Source organism: Acomys russatus, chromosome 19, assembly GCF_903995435.1.
Source record: "Acomys russatus chromosome 19, mAcoRus1.1, whole genome shotgun sequence".
In the NCBI taxonomy this organism is placed as follows: domain Eukaryota; kingdom Metazoa; phylum Chordata; class Mammalia; order Rodentia; family Muridae; genus Acomys; species Acomys russatus.
The window spans coordinates 3,498,140-3,520,205 of NC_067155.1; the positions used below are offsets into that span (position 1 = coordinate 3,498,140).

General features: G+C 48.6%; 1 protein-coding gene across 1 annotated transcript in view; it reads left to right on the forward strand.

Annotated features, from left to right (window-relative positions):
• Gpatch1 (G-patch domain containing 1) overlaps positions 1-22,066 on the forward strand; it is a 52,643-nt gene that overhangs the window by 17,451 nt on the left and 13,126 nt on the right. Inside the window, exons 9-16 of the mRNA XM_051162191.1 lie at positions 2,726-2,805; positions 5,230-5,437; positions 7,603-7,899; positions 8,653-8,831; positions 10,796-10,923; positions 13,688-13,830; positions 14,365-14,549; positions 21,051-21,264. Coding sequence (XP_051018148.1) covers positions 2,726-2,805; positions 5,230-5,437; positions 7,603-7,899; positions 8,653-8,831; positions 10,796-10,923; positions 13,688-13,830; positions 14,365-14,549; positions 21,051-21,264 — 1,434 coding nt within the window. The remainder of the gene's footprint in view (positions 1-2,725; positions 2,806-5,229; positions 5,438-7,602; positions 7,900-8,652; positions 8,832-10,795; positions 10,924-13,687; positions 13,831-14,364; positions 14,550-21,050; positions 21,265-22,066) is intronic.

Below are 22,066 nucleotides of genomic sequence, written 5' to 3' on the forward strand. Positions count from 1 at the left end.
CTTGGAAAGCTGAGGCAGGAGGATTGCCCTGAGTATGAGGCTCGCCTGGGTTATACAGTGAAGCCTAGGCTTACCTGCCCTGCAGTGTATAGGATATAAGAAAGCAGTTGGTTGTAAGCCACAGGTAAAGCCAGCAGTGGGGGTGGGGATGCACCAGGGAGCTGGAGAGGCTTGGGGCAGGCAAGGAATGAATCCGTGGCCTGGTGCCATGCCGTGGTCAGACGGCAGTGGGGACTCAGAGTTCAGGGAACTGGTAGGTGGCCAGATTCAGCCGATTTAAACAGCAGCTCAGAGGACCAGGTCTGGGAACATGTGACAAGGCCAAGAGCCCTTAGCACAGCAGAGCTTGGCTTAACCTGTCTCCCGCTTCAGGCCTCACATGGGGCTCTTGTCTGCAGTCAGACATGGTCTCCCACCTCACTGTTTTCGTAGTTAAGGTCTAACTCTGTAGCCCAGGCTGGTCTCACAGCTGGACTCCTTCTGCCTCTGCCTCCCAGGCGCAGGAATTACAGATGTGATTATTATCATCGCTGGTGTCTCTCAACACAACTGGAACTCATGCCAGAGTCCGTGACGGTTCAGATCCCATGGTTGAGCTGGCATCCTAGCCTCGCTTTCTAGAAATGGTGCAGGAAGTGGACAGGGTGGAAACCTGGGAGCGTCTCATACAGAGTCAGTCAGCACAGTGGCCCTAGACTCAGTCCCGGTCCCCTCCCCTCGCCCAAAAGATAGATAATTTCACAGATTATAAAATAGAAGTGTTGCTGGGCACGGTGGTGCATGCCTTTAATCCCAGCACTCGGGAGGCAGAGGCAGGTGGATCTCTGTGAGTTCGAGGCCAGCCTGGTCTACAAAGCAAGTCCAGGACAGCCAAGGCTACACAGAGAAACCCTGTCTTGGGAAAAAAAGTGTTATTGTATTATAATTAATAGTTGTGTGCTGATTATTTTTCTCTTTTTCTTTTTCGAGACAGGATTTCACTGTGTTATCTTGGGCTGTCCTGGACTCGCTTTGTAGACCAGGCTGGCCTCAAACTCACAGCAATTCACCTGCCTCTGTTTCCCGAGTGCTGGGATTAGTGTGCTGATTTTTTTATGTTACATAGCTAATGTGTTGATACCATCAACAGTGTGCCATGTTGATTATATAATACTGGAAAGTACTAATTACTAATTGAGCGTACTCTAGAAACTGATGGGAGAATGGAATTGATAGTCGTTATCTTAATTATATCAGTAACCCTAGTAGTTCATGTCAATCAGCTACATTACCAACATACCACTCTCTGCCTTACAGTGGTTGGTGGTTCGCAGTAACATGTACACTAGTCTGCTTTCCCAGGCAAACCTTTCACTTTGCCTGAATAGAGTGCCTTTGTGCTGCTGATGGGTGCTGCAGGAATCCTCAGCCGAGCCTTCCTGTGATGGGAGCTCCTGTCGCACAACCAGCTCTTCCCTCCTGCCACAAACCCTTTCCCGGGGCCACAAACCCTGCAGGGCTATGAGTTTGGGGCTGGCCTATTTGCCTCTTTTTTTAATTTTTTGTTTTATTTATTTCTTTTGGTTTCCTGAGACAGGGTTTCTCTGTGGAGCCCTGGCTATCTGGGAACTCACTCTATAGACCAGGCTGGCCCAGAACAGAGATCCACCTGCCTCTACCTCCCAAGTACTGGGATTAAAGGCGTGCACCACCACATTCAGCTAGTCTCTTTTTTAAATTTGCATATATATATATATATAATTTTCTCTGAGACAGGTTCTAATGTTTGCTAGCCTTGGCTGTCCTGGACTCTCTTTGTAGACCAGGCTAGCCTTGAACTCACAGCAATCTGCCAGCCTCTGCCTCCCGAGTGCTGGGATTAAAGCCGTGTACCACCATGCCTGGCTTCCTGCACATATTCTTTTCTTTTCATTTTATCCAATCTCTGCAGTTGACTTTAAAATTTTTTTCTTTCAGCAATTAGTGAGGCTGAAATGACTCTTATGTGCACCCCTCTGCAGAATGTCTTGCCAAGGGCCTTTGTCACAGTTGCGTGTGCTGCTGGACAGTCCCCTGCTCAAGTCAGAGGGCGTTGGTCACTCGGTTTCCTTCGTTTGTGGTCTTTATCTATCTACTGTTAGCATTTCTTTTGCAGCAATACGTTGTCCTAGGGTGAGATCACAGCTGACCTGGTTGTGTTGCCTGGGAGCCGTATTTGGGCTGTTGCTAAGGAAACTAGGAGACAGCCACCCTGGGGGCCCTGTGTGAGAAATGACCTTTGCAGTTGGGACTTTTCCTTTGACACTCTGGTGGGCTCTTCTTGAGAACTTTCACTCCACAGAGCTCCCCAGGTCGCTTTCTTTGGTGGGGAAGGAGGGACAGCTTTGTGGGGTTATTTTAGCTCGTGCTTTTAGAGGTTGCAAGCCAGTCCTTGGGCTCCTGGCGAGGTGACACATCATGGCGGTAGGCGCCTGTGCAGCTGCTGTCATCTGAGGTCCTTGCTTTGAAGCATGCATGCTGGGTGCTTGTCCCTGGGACGCAGCTGTCTGGGTGGCAGCGCGGGGCAGTTTGGGCCGAGCCTCACTGTGTCAACAAAAGTGTGAGGGCTTGAATGCCATTGTGTCCCCTAATGTCCCTTCCCAGTGAGGTCACCCGGGGTGCTGTTTATGTTCTGGAGGATAAGAAGTCTTTTGTCTCACTGTAATCATCTCAATTTCCGGAATTAATCAGTGATGTCATTTTGTAGAAGCAGAGAGAGATCTCCGATATGTTGGCAAAATTCTGGAAGGATTTTCGTTGGCTTCTAAACCTTTATCTTCAAAGAAGGTAAGAAAATCTTTACATTAAAATTATTTTCCTGGTCTGGTTGCTATAGTGTTTTTAAAAAAAATTTATATATTTTTATTTTAATATTTATAATATTAAGTAATTAATTGAGCTATATCAATGCACTTATGGAAATTTGATATTTCTTTATGCATATTCTCCTGTTAATAATTTTTTTTAGAAGAAATCTCAATGTGATGGTACAGGGTCTGTAATCCTAGCTCTTGGGAAACTGAGGCAGGAGAATCATATTCCGAGCCATTCCGGGAAACTGACTAAGACCCTGTTTTAGAAAGCGGGAGGAGGGCTTCACACAGCTCAGCCAGGAAAGTACTCAAGACATGAGTTCAGTTCCCAAGCCTATGTCAGAAAAGCCGCTGTGCTGCTGAACTTGTCGTCCGGTGTGCGGAGGCAGGAAAGGGAAACTTCCAGACGGGCACAGGACACGGAAAAATTCTTCCTTAGAAAAAAAAAGGTGCGGGCCGGAGATACGCTGGCTCAGCAGTTACAAACACTCATACTGCTCTTCCAGAGGACCCAGGTTCGAGTCCCAGCACCCACATGGCAGCTCACAGCTGTAACTCCAGTTTCAGGGGATCCCGTCCCCTCTTGTGGCTTCTTCTTCTGGCTCTAGACATACATGTGGTGGTGCACAGACATACATACAGGCAAGACACGTACATGCAAGTACTTCCCCGGCAAAGGCGATTTAGGGAACTGCAAACTCCTGGCTCTGCTGGTAAGGACGGGACACAGACGCGGCTATGGTGGAAGGTTCTCAGGCCGGCGCTGGCACCTGGGACCGAGCACTTCTGCTGAGGTTCAGAGGCGGCCTGCTTCCCACTTCCAGGGAACCTCTAGTTCTAGAAGGCAATGTTCAAGCAACTGCTAATCTATGCTTGTTATACCAAGAGCAAGGAGACCGTTCAGTGGCTACTTAAATACTGAGTAGATGGTACTCACCTTTAATCCCAGCACTCAGGAGGCAGAGGCAGGCGGATCCTGCCTGAGTTTGAGACCAGCCTGGTCTACAGAGTGAGTTTAAGGACAGCCAGGGCTACATAGTGTAATTCTGTTTCCGAAAAGGGGCTGGGAATGTGGCTCAGCAGTAGAGACTGTGTTCAGTATGTGCAAGGTCCATCACCCCCAAATAACAGCGACACTCTTGCTTTCCTCTTAACTTTGCTGTTCTGCAGTCACTAATGACTTCAGGATCATAATCCTGAGTTTTCACAGATGTATGTACACTTGAGTTTTGTCAGCTTTCCCCTCTGTCTCTTACGCTGAGGTTTGAGTGGAAGGCCGAATGCATGCTCAGCAAGCACTTTACCACTGAGCGACACCCTAGTCTGTCTTTGTTACTTTGTTCTGTTGTTGTTGGGGTTACTAAGGATTGATCCCAGGGTCTTGTGACTGCTGTGCAAATACTGTAACTGAGCCACATCCTCCGCTCTACTCAGTGCCTGAATTAAAAAATACCTCGAAGCGGGGCGGTGCACGCATTTAATCCCAGCACTCGGGAGGCAGAGGCTCGTGAATCGCTGTGAGTTTGAGGCCAGCCTGGTCTACAAAGTGAGTCCAGGACAGCCAAGGCTACACAGAGAAACCCTGTCTCGAAAAACACCAAACCAAACCAAACCAAACCAACCAAACAAACAAAAAACCCTTGCATAAAGAGGTACAGTTGGGGTGGGAGGCTCAGTGTTTACGAGTACTTGAATTTGGGTCCTAGCACCCACAAATACCCATAACTCGAGCTCCTAGGGGTCCACGTCCTCATCTGGCCTCTGGCACACCTGCACACATGTGCACAAACGCTTACACAACAGATACCCACATTCACAAGTAAAACAAAACAAAACAAAAAAAGGTCTGAAGTCTCACTCTGGAAGTGAACCATAGCCTGAACATAGAATATTTTTTCCCCTGAGACAGGGTTTTTCTGTGTAGCCTTAGCTGTCCTGGACCAGGCTGGCCTCGAACTCACAGAGATCTGCCTGCCTCTGCCTCCCGAGTGCTGGGAGAGTTTTGGTTTTAAAACTACCTAATTTCAAGGTTTTGTTTTTTTTTTTAATTTTCGAAGTGTTAAATCAAACACTTGTAAATGTTTTGTCTTACAGTGGGCTGGGTCTGCACGTGGGGCAGGACACTGTGCTGTACCTTCCATATTTAGTGTTCCCATCCTGGGAAACATAAATATCAGCAGGGGTGATGTTGGCAGTGTGAGCCCATCGGGACAGTACTTCTGGGGACAGTATTTCCGGTGTGCGTCAGGGGCCAGGCTGCTGCAGCCCCTCCCGGCCGTGGCCCCGGGAGGGGCGGGGCAGGCTTCATGGCGCTGAAATCATGGTTCTTTTCTTTATTGAGCCTTTGTGGTCTTGCAGCCTGCATTTCCTGACTTTGATTTTGTCTGGTTTTGTTAAGATGTACCCACCCCCTCAGCTGCCCAGAGACTACCGGCCAGTGCACTATTTCAGACCCGTGGTCGCCCCGACGTCCGAGAATGCTCACTTACTTCAGGTGTTGTCGGAGTCGGCTGGGAAAGCGGGAGCAGACGTGGCGGCTGCGCACAGTAGGCACCAGCTGAACGCCTCCAAGCGCGGGGAGTTGCTGGGAGAGGCGCCTGTTCAAGGTGTGTGCCCGGAGGAGGAGGCAATGCACAGCTGTATCTCCCGCTGATGTGTATGGATGCAGTTTGTGTTCTTAAACCGCAGGAGCAGTGCCGTGTGTTGTAAACAGCGTATACAGGTGTACACAGAGTTTGTTTATTATTATAACTCGGTGAATTGTTCTTTTCTGCCCCTCCCCCCTACCCCCCTTTAAAGCCTCATGTAGCCCAAGACGGCCATAAATTAATAATGTAGCCAAGGATGGTTTTGAACTCTTGGTCCTGCTGCCTCTGCCACACAAATGTCTCAGTTACAGGAGTGCCTCTCAGGTTATTTGTTTTGTCTAAATATTTGTTATTTAAGTTTAATCCCAACATTTGGGAGGCAGAGGCTGTGAGTTCAAAGCCAGCCTGGTCTACAAATTGAGTTTCAGGACAGCCAGGGCTATAAAGAGAAGCTTGTCTTGAAAAACAGCAACAAAAATAGTGTGTTTGTGTGTGTGTGTGTCTGTGTGTCTGTGTCTGTGTCTGTGTGTGTGTGTAGATCAGAAAAGGCTGTTGGATCCCCGGGGGCTGAAGCTGTAGTTGGTTCTGAGCTGCCTGTGTGCACATTGGGTGTCTACAGGAGTGACTACTGAGCCACCGCTCCATCCCCACTTTTTATTTATTTAATTTAATTTTTGTTTTTGGTTTTTCGAGACAGGGTTTCTCTATGCTATCTTGTCCATCCTGGACTCGCTTTGTAGACCAGGCTGGCCTCGAACTCACAGCCATCCGCCTGCCTCTGAGTGCTGGGATTATGGGCATGCGCCACCACCACCGCCTGGTTCTCATCCTCACTTTTAAAAACACATTCTCATCATTCATTCATTCATTTATTCATTCGTTTGTTTATTTTGAGACATGGTCTTTCTACATAGTCCTGGCTATCCTGGAGCTTGCTGTGTAGCCCAGGCTAGCTTTATTTTTTTTTATTTTTATTTATTTATTTAATTTTTTTTTTGGTTTTTCGAGACAGGGTTTCTCTGTGTAGCCTTGGCCATCATGGACTCGCTTTGTAGACCAGGCTGGCCTCGAACTCACAGCGATCCGCCTGCCTCTGCCTCCCGAGTGCTGGGATTAAAGGCGTGCGCCACCACGCCCGGCCCAGGCTAGCTTTAAATTCACAGAGATCCTCTTGCCTCTGCCTCCGGAGTGCTGCTGTGCCTGGCCCCCCCTCTTTTGTGTTTGTTTGTTTGGTTTTTTTTTTTTTGAGATGGGTTCTCACTAGGTACACCCCACTAGCCTAGAATGATTATTTGTTCAATCAGCCTCTTTAGTCCTGGGGTTATAAGCATGCACTGCCTCATTATGCTCCTTCACATCCTTAAAGATGCTTTATTATGCTCTGTGTGTGTGTGTGTGTGTGTGTGTGTGTGTGTGTGTGTGTGTGTGTATGTGTGTGTCTACATGTATGAACCACGGTGCCTGTATGGAAATCAGAGGGCAAGTTTTGTTTTTTGGTTTTACCAGACAGGGTCTCTCTGTGTAGCCTTGGCCATCCTGGACTCACTTTGTAGACCAGGCTGGCCTCGAACTCACAGCGATCTCCCTGCCTCTGCCTCCTGAGTGCTGGGATTAAAGGCGTGTGCCACCATGCTGCTGTTTGCTTTTTGAGACAAGACCTTAGTCTGTAGCCCAGGCTGGCTCTGAACTCATGCCAGTCTTGCCGCAGCCCTCCCCACCCCAAATGCCAGAATGGCCTGCGCGCTCCATCGCTGTTCTTTGCAGCTGTCCTCTGATATCTCAGTAGGGACAGGAGGGCCCTTACCTGCATCGTCCCTCAAAGCCTGGGCCACTGCCTGCTGTGGAGCTGATGCCCAGTGAGTGTGTGTGATATGAGTGCTCAGTGGGAGGCCCATGGAAGCCATGACTACAGCCACCTGCGGTCCAGAGGCCTCATCCTGGGCGTGGAGCACAAGGCTCTCCGTCTTCCAGCCATTCGCTCTACCTCGGAGTTGTACTCATAGCCACCTCCTTTTTAATCAACCATCCCATTGTTGTGTAAATATATAGTTCATGGGACATATAGATATTGATGAAACAGTAACATAACCCTTATCTCTGATTATATACACTCTGTGATAGTGACTGTGTATACCAAAAAGGTAAATCTGTTTTTCAGTTTTTTGGTTATTGCTTTTCTTTAGGGCCAGCTACCTCAGTGTTGGAGTTTCTGTCCCAAAAAGACAAAGAAAGAATCAAAGAAACGAAGCAGGCAACGGACCTGAAAGCGGCGCAAGCCAAGGCCAGGAGTCTGGCCCAGAGCGCTGCAGGCAACAGAGAGCAGGTCTCCACACCGGGCCCCAGCCACAGCTCATGGCACCTGGCCCTGGGCGCCGGGACAGCCAGCCCACGAGCCAGCAACTTCAAGCCTTTTGCCAAAGACCCAGAAAAGCAGAGACGATATGAAGAGTACTTGACGCACATGAAGAAGGGTCAGAAAGGTGGGTGCAGCCTCTCTGTGCTTCTCCCAGGTCGAAATGCCCTGAACCCTAGCACACAGCCTTCCCTAACCCCAGTTCTGGGGGATCCAATATGTTCAGGGTGCACAAACATGCTTGCAGGCAAAAACTTCATAAGGTAAAATAAACCTGAAAAAAGCAGAAACATCTTATTTTATGTATTTTTTTAAATTTTAATTTATTTAGGGGCTGGAGAGATGGCTCAGCAGTTAAGAGCAATGTCTGCTCTTCCAGAGGTGCTGAGTTCAATTCCCAGCAACCACAAGATGGCTCACAACCTTCTATAAAGTGATCTGATGCCCTCTTCTGGCCGGCAAGTGTACACGCAAATCGAGCACTGTATACATAATAATTAATAAATAAATCTTTTTTAAATTTTTATTTATTTATTATGTATATAGTGTTCTGCCTGCATGTAGCCTGCAGGGCAGAAGAGGGCACCAGATCTCGTTACATATGGTTGTGAGCCACCATGTGGTTGCTGGGAATCCTACTCAGGACCTCTGGAAACCAGTGCTCTTAACCTCCAAGCCACCTCTCTAGAGCAGGAGAAACATCTTGTGACAGAAAGAGTAAGTAATATTGACTGGAGGTAGCATCCAGAGCCCTCCACCTCCATAAACCCAAGGGTCTTGGAGGAAGTACGTGCACAGCACAGTAGTGTCTTACTTGATGCGTTCCCTCAAGCACCATGCTCCCCTGGGGTGAAACAATGCCTTGTTTCCCTCACCACAGATGCTCTGGACCGGTGCCTGGACCCCAGCATGACTGAGTGGGAGCGGAGCCGAGAGCGGGAAGAGTTTGCTCGCGCAGCCCAGCTGTATGTGTCATCCAACTCTACCCTGTCCTCCAGGTTCACGCACGCCAAAGAGGAGGATGACTCAGACCAGGTGGAAGTTCCTCGGGACCAAGAGGTCTGTCGCCGTCACGCGCCTTCCTGGTGAAGTTCACTTTGCATTTCTGCAGTTGTAGGGATTGAGTTGAACCCAGGCTTTCACACACGTTATATACATGGTCTACCCATCAGCCTGCACTCCCAAGCTCTCCAGGCAATTTTATTTATCAATTTCTTTTATTTGTGTATGTGTATTTATGTGGATGCGTGCACTGTGTGTTCAGGGACATGTGCATGTGTGTGTGCATACATGTACATTGTAGAAATCATGGGTCAACATAGAATGTCTTTCTCAGTTACTCTGTAACTTATTTTAATTTTTGAGACAAGGTCTCAGCTGGGCGTGGTAGCCCATGCCTTTAATCCCAGCACTTGGGAGGCAGAGGCAGGCGGATCTCTGTGAGTTCGAGGCCAGCCTGGTCTACAGAGTGAGTCCAGGACAGCCAAGGCTACACAGAGAAACCCTGTCTTGAAAAACCAAAAAAAAAAAAAAAAAAAAAAGAGAGAGAGAGAGAGAGAAAGACAAGTCTCATGTAGGCAAGCAGCCTGGAACTCTTGTTCTCCCTGCCTCAGGCATCCAAGTGCTGGGCTTACAGGTGTGAGCCGCCACACCTGCGCTCACCTTCCTGTTTTGAGACTGGGTCTGTCCCTGGGCCAGGAGCTCACTGACTCAGCTAGGTGGGCCAGCCGGCGAGCTGCAGGGGTCCCCCCCTCCTCTCCCCCAGCTGGGATTCCAGACACAGGCTCTTGCACCCAGCATTGACGTGTGTCCTTGGGATCTGAATTGAGGCCCTCAGGGTTACGTGTCAAGCTGACTGAGTCATCTCCCCCAGCCCCTCCTAGTGACTGCAAAATTTAAAACGCCATGTACGTAAGTCTTACATCAGCGAGAAGGTCAAAACCTAGCGTAGGAGAGTAAAATGTGATGTTTCCTTCTTAGTTCTTTAAGCACCCCAAACCCTTCGATAGCTCAAGACCTGTGTTTGTTTGTTTGTTTTTGATGGATATGCAAGGGAATGAAGTTCAGCATTTTACTTTTTTGTTGGTTTTGTTTGTTTTTCAAGACAGGGTCTCTCTGTGTAGCCTTGACTGTCCTAGACTCACTTTGTAGACCAGGCTGGCCTCGAACTCACAGAGATCGCCTTTCTGCCTCCCAGTGCTGGGATAAGAAATTCAGCATGAAAAAAAAACCCATATATTTATATTTATTTTATATACATGAGTGTTTTACCTTCATGTTTTGTGTGTGTGTGTGTGTGTGTGTGTCATGTGTGTGCCTGGTGCCCTCAGAGACCAGAAGGTATTCGATTCCCTGGAACTAAAGTGACAGATGGTTGAGCCATCCTGGTGTTGGGAATCAAACCTGGGTCTTCTGGAAGAGCAGCCAGTACTGAGCCATTGCTCCAGCCCTGGCGTTTTTTATTTTCATTGTTTGGAGCCGTGGTCTTGCCATATAGACCAGGCTGGTTTGGAATTCGCTAGGGGGCAAGGATGACTCATAAGAGTGTCTCCTGGCATAATTTAAAAAATAATTTTAGTGTGCCGGGCATGGTGGTGCATGCCTGTAATCCCAGCACTCAGGAGGCAGAGGAAGGAGGATCTCTGTGAGTTCGAGGCCAGCCTGGTCTACAGAGAGAGTTCCAGGACAGCCAAGGATACACAGAGACACCCTGTCTCAAAAATCAAAACAAAACCCAAAAATAAACAAGAAAACCCTTCAGCAATGTGTATATTGACATGTGAGTAATTGCATGTGAGCGCAGGTGCCCACGGAGCCCAGACAGGGTTTGGGTCCCCTGGATCTGGATGGACAGGCAGTTGTAAGCTGCTGGACTCCGTTGAAAACAGAAGCCGGCTCCTGTGCGAGACTGTGCTGCCTTAACTGCCGAGCCGTCTCCAGCCTGAAGGGCGACACCTTTAACATAAAAGGCCGATGAGGTCAGTTCTCTGACAACACCACACAGAACGCCTCTGTCTTCCTAGAATGACGTCAGTGACAAGCAGTCGGCTGTGAAGATGAAGATGTTTGGGAAACTCACCCGAGACACGTTTGAGTGGCACCCGGACAAGCTTCTGTGTAAGAGGTTCAACGTCCCCGACCCGTATCCAGGGTGAGTTGGGTCAGCCTGCCCCTACAGCAGTAAAACCTAGAACCACTCCATTAAAGCTCATATAAGGGGAGCGATTCTTAGATTTATTTTATGTGCTTTGCCTGCATGTGTGTCTGTGCAGCCTGCGCTTGCCTGGCATCCTTAGGGCATGGGAGAGGGCATCGGTTCCCCTGGGCCTGGAGTTCTAGATGCTTGCAAGCTGCTGTGGGGGTGCTGGAGCTGAGGCTGGGGCCTCTGCAAGAGCAACAGGTGCTCTTAACCACTGAGCCATCATCTCTCCAGCTCCCTTGAAGCTCATTTTATATGCCCTCACAGTCCCTTTTTCTAGAGGAACTTAACTTCTAACTGTTGGGAGTGGCAAATTTTGCATATTTACTTTACCTACCTTTCTTGTTTCTTTCTTTCTTTCTTGTATTTTTGTTCATGTGTATGTACCTCTGTATGCGTATGTGATGATTCAAGGTGGACAAAACAGTGTCAGATCTGCAGGTAGTTGTGAGCCACAGGACATGGGTGCTGGGAACCCAACCTGGTCCTCTGGAGGAGCAGTAAGCACTCCTAACTGCTGAGCCATCTCTCCCGCCAGCACCCCCCCTTAACTGCTGAGCCATCTCTCCCACCAGCACCCCCCTTAACTGCTGAGCCATCTCTCCCGCCAGCACCCCCCACTTAACTGCTGAGCCATCTCTCCCACCAGCACCCCCCCTTAACTGCTGAGCCATCTCTCCCGCCAGCACCCCCCCTTAACTGCTGAGTCATCTCTCCTGCCAGCACCCCCCCTCTTAACTGCTGAGCCATCTCTCCTGCCAGCACCCCCCCTCTTAACTGCTGAGCCATTTCTCCTGCCAGCACCCCCCCTCTTAACTGCTGAGCCATCTCTCTCGCCAGCACCCCCCCTTAACTGCTGAGCCATCTCTCCTGCCAGCACCCCCCTCTTAACTGCTGAACCATCTCTCCCGCCAGCACCCCCCCTCTTAACTGCTGAGCCATCTCTCCTGCCAGCACCCCCCCTCTTAACTGCTGAGCCATCTCTCCTGCCAGCAACCCCCTCCTAACTTCTGAGCCACCTCTCTCGCCAGCACCCCCCCCTTAACTGCTGAGCCATCTCTCCCACCAGCACCCCCCCTTAACTGCTGAGCCATCTCTCCCACCAGCACCCCCCCCCTTAACTGCTGAGCCATCTCTCCTGCCAGCCCCCCCTTAACTGTTGAGCCATCTCTCCCGGCCCCCCCCCCCCCCCCCGGTCCCCCGTATTTTGATTCATAGGTCTGTGCTTGCCACATATATTTTGACTTTATTGCAGCCTCTTAATCCATTTGTAAAATACAAATACAGGTAAACTTTAATCCATGTCTTAATGACTTCATGGGCCGTCTTTTTAATGTTGCTCACACATTTTACTTTAAACATGTTATTCACAGCTGGACATAGGGGCGCCTGCCTTTGATCCTACCACTTTTTAATTTTTTCTTTTTGACTTTTTGTTTTTTGTTTTTGTTTTTGTTTTTCAAGACAGAGTTTCTCTGTGTTAGCCTTGGCTGTCCTGGATTTGCTTTGTAGACCAGGCTGGCCTCGAACTCACAGCGATCTGCCTGCCTCTGCCTACCGAGTGCTGGGATTAAAAGTGTGCATGCGCCACTATGCTCAGCCGATCCTAGCACTTTCAAGGCAGAGGCCAGAGGATCTCTGTAAGACTGAGGCCAGTCTGGTCCACAGTGGGAAATCCAGGACAGCCAGGCACTGGGGAGATATTGTGTCAAACAACAACAAAACATGTTTGTGTTTCTTTTCCCTTCGAGTGTCTGGGAATGTGCTAGGACCAAACACAGGGCCTTGGCACACACTAATCAAGCTCTCTGTCACTGGGCTGCCTCCTCTGCCTGACGCCTGTGTTTAAATTCTCATTATAAAATGTCAGAGACGAGGCCGGGCGTGGTGGCGCACGCCTTTAATCCCAGCATTCGGGAGGCAGAGGCAGGTGAATCGCCGTGAGTTCGAGGCCAGTCTGGTCTACAAAGCGAGTCCAGGACAGCCAAGGCTACACAGAGAAACCCTGTCTCGAAAAAAAAAAAAAAAAAAAAGAAAATGTCAGAGATGGCTCAGTGGTTCAGAGCACTGGCTGCTCTCACAGAGGACCAGGTTTGATTCCCAGCACCCACATGGCTGCTCACAACCAACTGTAACTCCAGTTCCAGGGGATCTGATGCCCTCGTCTGACCTTGGGACCATAAAATGATTAAATCAATTAAGAAACACAAGTTTAGCGTCTTCTTATTTGATTAAAAAACACTCTCAGAAAGCATATACTGTAGAATTACCTTGTCTGGAAAATTTAGTTACATTCTTTAGTGGTGGAACTTTCCTTTAGTGTAAAGTCATTTTTGAAGTTAAAAGTTTTAGTTCTTATTCCTTTTTTTTTTTTTTTTTAAGACAATGTCTCACTGTGTATCCCTACTTGGCCTGGAACTTTCTGTGTAGACCAGGCTGTCCCTTAACCCTCAGAGATCCACCCATTTCTGCCTCTTGTGCGGTGGGATTAAAGGCTTGTGGCACCATGCCCGACAGTCCTGACTAATAGAAAAATCTCTAGGGTTCTGAAGTCAGGCAGTCTGCCTCCCTGAACCACTCTAAGAAGGAAAAAATGTCTTGAGACCCTGTGGCCCCAGGAGAGCCACTGAGAGAAAGTGAGCCTCATAGAAAACGAGCTCCTCCGAGCTATTGTTATTAAAATCTCATCTTTCTTCCTTCTTACCCTGCACCCCAGCTCAACCATAGTCGGCTTACCCAGAGTAAAGCGGGACAAATACTCCGTCTTCAACTTCCTGACCCTCCCAGAGCCAGCCCCTCTGCCCGCTGCTCCAGGACCCAGTGAAAAAGCCCCGCAGCAACAGCAACGGGCTCCGGACAGTGAGTACAGCCCCCTGGGACCTATGTACTGACCAGGTCTCAGCCCGTCTTCAGCTAGAAGATCCGAGTAAGGGGTAGTTCAGCCCTAGGTGTGAGCGCAATGCAGATTCCCCCTCCACCCCCCACCCCGCTTAAGAATTGCTCATACTGGGCTGCGGGGTGGGAGTGGGGGCTGGAGAGATGGCTCAGTGGTTAAGAGCACTGCCTGTTCTTCCAAAGGACCTGGGTTCAATTCCCAGCACCCACAAGGCAGCTCACAGCTGTCTGTAACCCTTTAGAGATCTGACACCCTCACACTAACACACATAAATTAAAATTAAATAAAAAATATTTTTTAAAATTGCTCATACCCGAGCATCAGCGCCCGGCAGAGCAGGCGCTTAGGCCTGTCTGCACCTGCCGCATCCCCAGTACTTTGTGCAGCGCCTGGTCCCTCCAAGGTGTAGCGAGGTGCAGAGCAAAAGAAAGTCCCGTCTTGAAGACCTTGCCTTCTGTTCGCTAATCCCAGGATTCTGTCGGGTTCCTGCCTTTCAGAATCCAGGAAGCCATCACGATGGGACACATCCAAACAGGAGAAGAAAGAGGATTCTATTAGTGAGTTTTTAAGTCAGGCTAGATCAAAAGTTGGACCACCGAGACAAGAGTCCAGCGCCCTAGGAAACAAAGAGCAGATTCCGGAGCCACGTCCGGAGCCACGCCTGGAGCCACGCCCAGACAAGGTATGGGGGCCACTGCTGTCTCTGTGGGGAACTGTGGCCCCGCCCTTGTCTATGTGTTTGCTTTGTTTGTTTGTTTGTTTTTGAGACTGGGTTATATGTGATATGTTCTCTACTTCGTAGCCCGGGTGAGCAAACCTTTGCTGTGCAGAGCAGTGTGGTAAGAAGACAAGGCTCCGCCAGGTGGTGGTGGCCCAGGTCTATAATCCCAGCACTCGGGAGGCAGAGGCAGGTGGATCGCTGTGAGTTCGAGGCCAGCCTGGTCTACAAAGCGAATCCAGGACAGCCAAGGCTACACAGAGAAACCGTGTCTTGAAAAACCAAAAAAAAAAAAAAAAAAAAAAAAAAAGAAAGAAAAAGAAAAAAAAGTCAAGGCTCTGTGGGGCAGACAGCCTCTGCTACACCCCCACCCCACCCCCCTTATTTAGGGATAACCATTTTCCAGAACAGCTTTGTTTATGGAAGCAAACAGCAGATTTGTCCCACAGGCTTTACCTGGCTGGTGCCCATTAGGCGGATCCACAACACAATCAAAGCTCTAACTATGTGAGAAAAGACTATAGGCTTCCGTCTAAGCTCTCGCTTAGCATAAACCATAGAAACCAAAGCCGATGTATTCACATGCGCAGGTAAAACTTTCCAAATAATAAGTGTTCGTTTTGAGGAGAAAATATACCCTGCAGTCCTCTGCTTTTTTTTACTTTGCATTTTGCACATATGTAGGTCAGAGGGCATTCTATGAGGCTGGCCTCTCTCCATGTGGGGCTCAGGGACTGAACTCAGGTCAGCAGGCTGGGCAGCAAGCACCTTTGCCCTCTGAACCATCTCCTGAGCCTGATTTGCCCTTTGAGATAAGACTGTGTAGAAAGGCTGGCCCTGAACTCTTCATCTTCCTGCCTCAGTTTCCCAATGCTGGGAAGACAGACATGTGACCACCACGCCCAGCTCAATCTTTTTACTTTAATGTGTCAATATCATTATTTTTAAAGTGAGTTTCTTGTAAATAGCATGTTCTTGTGTGTTATTTAAGATATTTTTTGGTAATCTTACATTTTGAGTACTTACATTAGCATGATTTTTGTTTTTGTTTTTGTTTTTGTTTTTGACTCAGTTGTCCATTTATCATATATGTAATTTCTTTTCCTTTTTTCATATTCAATTCTGGTTTTGTTTTGCTTTAAAAAAATTTTTCCAGTCAGGGTTTCTTTTTTTTTTTTTTTTTTTTTTTTTTTTTTGTTTTTTCGAGACAGGGTTTCTCTGTGTAGCCTTGGCCATCCTGGACTCACTTTGTAGACCAGGCTGGCTTTGAACTCACAGCGATCCGCCTGCCTCTGCCTCCCGAGTGCTGGGATTAAAGGCGTGCGCCACCACGCCCGGCTCCAGTCAGGGTTTCTCTGTGTAGCCTTGGCTGTCCTGGACTTGCTTTGTAGACCAGGCTGGCCTTGAACTCACAGTGATCCTCCTGCCTCTGCCTCCCGAGTGCTGGGATTAAAGGCGTGCGCCTCTACGTCTGGCTCACTCCTGGTTTTGGAGGCAGTCTCATGTTGCACAGGCTGGCTCCAATACCCTGTGTAGCCAAGACTCCAATTTCTAATCCTCCTGCCTCCAACTCTTGAGTGCTCAAATTCCAAGTGAGGACCACCATACCTGGCCTGTGTTCATACTCTCTCTTTTAAAAAAAAAATCTATTCATCTTTATTTTATGTGCACTGATATTTCTTAACCACTGATTCATCTCTCTACCCCCTGTGTTTACTCTCTTTTCCCTTTTCTTTCTCTTCTCCTGCTTTCTCTTTTAAAGACATATTTTTTTCCTGAGACAGAGTTTCTCTGTGTAGTCCTGTGTGTCCTGGACTCACTTTGAAAGACATTTATTTAATGTATATGAGTACCTTAGGTGCATGCACACCTGCGGGCCAGAAAAGGGCACCAGATCACATTATAGATGGTTGTGAGCCACCATGTGGTTTTGGGAATTGAACTCAGGACCCCTAGAAGAGCAGATGGCGCTCTTAACCACTGAGCCATCTCTGCAGCCTTTCTCCTGCCTTCTTCTGAATTATTTGAGTAATTATTAGTATACCACTTTACCTATTTGTTATTATTATTTATTTTTTACTTTTCTTTATGTATATTTGTATGTGTACGTATATGCTACACATATGCTGAGACCCATAGAGGTGAGGTGGGGACACCAGATCTCTAGAGCTGGGGTTCCAGGCAATTGTGAGCCGCCCTATTGGTGCTGGGAACTGAACTCAGGTCAGCTGCACAGCCAAGGGCTCTTACCTGCTGAACTCTCTTTCCAGCACCAATTTATTGGATTTTGTTTGTTTGTTTTCGAGACAGGGTTTCTCTGTGTAGCCTTGACTGTCTGGACTCACTTTGTAGACCAGGCTGGCCTTGAACTCACAGAGATCCGCCTGCCTCTGCCTCCCCAGTGCTAGAATTAAAGGCGTGCGCCACCACCACCCCGCTGCAATTTATTGTTTTTAAAACTCTGTCTCTTAGTATATTTCTTTTGTTTGTTTGTTTTGTTTTTTGAGACAGGGTTTCTCTGTGTAGCTCCAATTGTCCTGGAATTCGCTCTGTAGACCAAGATGGGCTCGAACTCACAGCGATCCGCCTGCCTCAGCCTCCTGAGTGCTGGGATTAAAGGTGTGTGCCACCACTGCATGGCTTTCTCAGTGTTTCTTAGGATTTGCTCTGGGGAGTATAGTATCTGCATCTTCTCAGAGTCTTGTGAGAATTACTGCTTCACCACTGGACATACCGCTGCCTTCTTCTTCTTCTTCTTTTGTGTTTTTTCGAGACACGGGTTTCTCTGTGTAGCCTTGGCTGTCCTGAACTCACTCTGTAGACCAGGTGCCTTGAACTCACAGTGATCTGCCTTCCTCTGCCTCCCGAGTGCTGGGATTAAAGGAGTGCGCCACCACGCCCGGCTTGTTCCCCCCCCTTTTTAAAAGATTTGTTTATTTATTATATATACAGTGTTTTGCCTGCATGCCAGAAGAGGGCACCAGATTTCATTACAAATGGTTGTGAGCCACCATGTGGTTTCTGGGAATTGAACTCAGGACCTCTGGAAGAATAGTCAGTGCTCTTAACCGCTGAGCCGTCTCTCTAGCCCCTTGTGCCCTCTTTTATTTTTTTTAATTAATTAATAAATTTATTTATTTTTTAATTTTTTTGTGCCCTCTTTAATGTGTACTGTGTTTTCCGTGTACACACGCTGAAAACTATCCCATGATGCCATGTTTGTTTTCAGCCGTTACGCATATGTAAAGAAGCCAATGGAGATCCCAGCATTTTGCTTACTGAGCTGTTTACTATTTCTATTCCTTCTCCCTCCCCGAGGCCCCGTGTTTCCCTCCCCGTCCCTCCTGAGGACCCACCCCGAGCATGCTTTTCAGGGCAGGTGGGACAGTTTATCCCCTCACATTTCTCACCTCGGAATGGCATGTATTTTGTCTTTATTTCTGAGAATTGCTTGTTTTTGTTAGGTACACAATTTTTGCTGACAATCCTTGGGAAGCTGTAGCTGTAGCTCCTCAGCTCACGCTGCAGAGCCGGGCTTGAACCCAGAGCCTCATACATGCTAAGCACGCGCGCTGCCACTGAGCTGTGCTCAGACCCTGCTTGTTTGTCCATTCCTTTCATGTGTTAGTTTTCCATTGATGAGAGACTAACAATACATGAAGAGAGTCTCATTTCTCTGGACTCACGGTTTCAGACGGTTCAGCCTATGGCCCCTCCCTCTCTGACCCTGGGTGTCATGCAGTGGGAGTTCATGGGACAGGCGGCTCGCCTCCCGGCAGCCAGGAAACAGAAAGGAGGGGGAAGAACGGGGTTGGGGCGGGTGAGGTGAGGGAGAGACAAGGAAAGGGGTGTGGGAGAGATGTGGGGAGGTCCAGAATAAGAGAAAACCTCCCAGGATCCACTTCTTCCAGCTGCGTGACAGACCCTAAACTTTCTACCAGTTTTCAAAATAGCATCAGTAGCTGGAACTAAGCATTGAACACCAATAGGGGGTGTTTCTCATTCAAACCATGGTGGCCCTGGGACTCTATGACAGAATCATTAAGACCTTTTGATAGCATCCCACAAGTTTCTGTTTATTTTTGTTTGGTTTGGTTTGGTTTTGGTTTTTTTGAGACAGGGTTTCTCTGTGTAACCCTGGCTGTTCTGGACTCCTTTTGTAGACGAGGCTGGCCTTGAACTCATAGAGATCCCCCTGCTTCTGCCTGTCCACATGCTGGGATTACAGGTGTGCGCCACCACACCTGGCTTGTTTATTTGTATTAATCGCCCTCTTTTTTTTTTATTTTTTTATTTTTTTCTCCCTCCTTTTTCTCTCCTTTGGTTCAAGTGGTGCATTTTTCTGAGCTGTTTTCAAGTTAGTAGAAACTTTGCAGTGTTGTGGTCACTCTGCTCCGGAGTAAGACAGTGAACTCTGTTCCTTGGGGTGCAGGCCTCTGCTGCGTTGCCCAGCTCCCGGGGCCACACAGGCCTCTAGCCTCCTGCTTCCTGTGGATGAGGTTATAAAGACAGACCACAGAACTCCATCACCAGCTCAGCAACGACTCCACACCCTCTGGTTTTTTTTTCTTTTTTTCTTCTTTCTTTTTTCTTTTTTCTTTTGGTGTTTTGACACAGCATTTCTCTGTGTAGCCTTGGCTGTCCTGGACTCACTTTGTAGACCAGGCTGGCCTCGAACTCACAGCGATCTACCTGCCTCTGCCTCCTGAGTGCTGGGATTAAAGGCGTGCGCCACCACGCCCGGCTGACCTTTTGATTCTTATATTTTCTATCTCTAAAATAACTATTTCCCTTTATTTCTTTGAAAGACGTTGTTGTTGTTGTTAAGACAGGGTTTATCTATGAGGCCTCGGCTGTCCTGGACTCATTGTAGACCAGACTCATGTTGAACTCACTGATATCCTCCTGCCTCTGCCTGTCTGAGTGCTGGGATAAAAGGCATGTGCCACCACACCCCACTTCTTGAAAGAGTTTAATGAAACTTTTTCATTTATTTCACCTTATTCTTGGAACACAGTTCTAGTGACTACCTACAGAAGCGAGTGCAGTGGCACACACCTTCAATCCCAGTACTCAGGAAGCCGAGGCAGGCAGATAGCTGTGAGTTTGTAGGAATTCTGGGCCATCCAGGGCTATAGAGAGAGCTTCTCTTGTCTTTAAAAAAAAAAAAAAAAAAAAAAGAATATCTGATAAATCCAACATTTTTGTCATTTCAGTATCTGTTTTTCATGTTGTGGTCTCCTCAGTTGTGCATAACTGCTCTGGTTTCAGCTCTGTTGCTGTGACACACGCAGCATGAAGGAGGAAAGGGTTTGTTTGGCTGACACTTCCGGTCTGTCCACTGTTGAGGGGACACTAGCCACGCCCACCACCGAGAGCAGAGAGAGTCAATGCAGCCCAGCTTGCTCACTGCCCTGTGGTTGGCTGGCGTTTTCTGCTCCTACACAGTCAGGGCTGTTGGAGAGCAGGCTGTCTCCTTCACACCTTTGCTCTGAGCTCACTGAACTGGGCTTGTGCCAAGTCACCGCCTCCTCCTCCTGGCCGTCTCAATGCTCATCCTAAGCAATGGCCAAGGGAGGCCTGTGGCGTTTTAACCCTGTGTCCCGGCTTCCTTCTTGCTGTGTGGAGAGGGCACCAGTGCTCTCCTCAGCACTCCCCCACTGCTTTTATTTGCTTTTCTGAGAAAGAATCTCCACTCTGTGGCTCAGGCTGGCTTCAAATGTGCAATCCCCCTGTCTCCACCAGTGCTGGGGACTGCATTGTGCCACTACAACTGGCTTCTTGATTAACTTAGTATTGGACACTGAAGGCCTGCATGGACTCTCGAAACTCCGTGGAGGCATTGTTTGCAGCTTCATCTCTCCGGGACCTCTGTAGGTCTGTTAATTACCAGTCTCCAAGAAGCATATTCTAGAAGGAGCCCACAAGGGGAAAGTGCTACATGCTTAATGAGACACTGGTGGTGGATCCTTTTATTTGTTTTTAAGATCTATTTATTTGTTATGTATATAGTGTTCGTCTGCATGTGCACCTGCAGGCCAGAAGAGGGCACCAGATCACATTATACATGGTTGTGAGCCACCATGTGGTTGCTGGGAATTGAACTCAGGGCCTTTGGAAGAGCAGGCAGTGCTTTTAACCTCTGAGCCATCTCTCCAGTCCCCTGAGCCGTTTTTTTTTAAATGTGTCTTACCTGCATGCCCATCTGTGCACCACATGCCTTGGTGCCTGCTGAGGTCAGAAGAGGACCTCTGATCCCCAGGAACTGGAGTTAAAGATGGATGTGAGCCTCCATGTGAGTGCTGGGAATCGAACCCAGGTCTTCTGGAGGAGCAGCTAATGCTCGTAAGCACTGAGCCATCTGTCCATACCCCTAAAGCCGGTCTTAATTACGTTCTCCTGGGTGCGGGTGTGTTTCAAAGCATTGAGTCCCTTCCCTCCTGACTCATTTCTCTGTTAATGCAGACTGAAGACAAAGATGTGGCCGCACAGGCGGGTGGGGAAGGGGGCCGCCCTTCCATGGATTTATTCAAAGCCATCTTTGCCAGTTCCTCTGATGAAAAGTCCTCCTCCTCAGAGGAAGAACAAGATGACAGCGAGGAAAGTCAAGAGCACGCTGAGGAGGCCAGCTCTAAGCATTCCCAGGAGGCAGCTGTGGAGGAGACTTCTGTGGCCCATGGTAAGGCCGCCTCCCTGACTTGGGTGCTAAGGTGCAGACTTGTTTGTGGTGAGACAGGCTCTCAGGAAGTCTGACCTTGACCTTACTGCTGCTGGCTTGCAACCTCCCATCCTCCTCCCAGGTCCCGGGGCTGCAGGGGTATGCCACATTGGCTCTGCACCCTTAAACTAGGACAATTGACAATGCACACATGCACACCTAGGCCAGAGATCACACTCTCTCTCTCTTGGTTTCTCAAGACAAGGTTTTTCTGTGTAATAGCCCTGGCTGTCCTGGAACTCTCTTTGTAGGCTAGGCTGGCCTCAAACTCACAGACTCCAGATCAGTCTCGAGTTCAATTCCTAGTATCCACATGGCTGCTCACAGCTGTCTGATGCCATCTGCTGGTGTGCGGAGAGAGAGAGAGAGAGAGAGAGAGAGAGAGAGAGAGAGAGAGAGAAAGAAACAGAGAGAGAGAGAGAGAGAGAGAGAGAGAGAGACAGAGAGAGACTGATCTCATGCTGGGCGTGGTGGCGCACGCCTTTAATCCCAGCACTTTGGAGGCAGAGGCAGGCAGATTTATGAGTTTGAGGCCAGCCTGGTCTACAAAGTGAGCTTTTTTTAAAGCCCTCCCCTCTCTCTGTGTCTTTCTGCGTACCAGAGGACGGCATCAGACATAATGTGAGCAGCCATGTGGGTACTGGGACTTGAACCCAGGACCTTCTGAAGAGCAGTGAGTGCTCTTAACCACTGAACTATCTCTCCAGCTCCCTACCTTGCTTTTTGAGGTGAAGTCTCACCAGAACCAGGGACTCATTAAGTT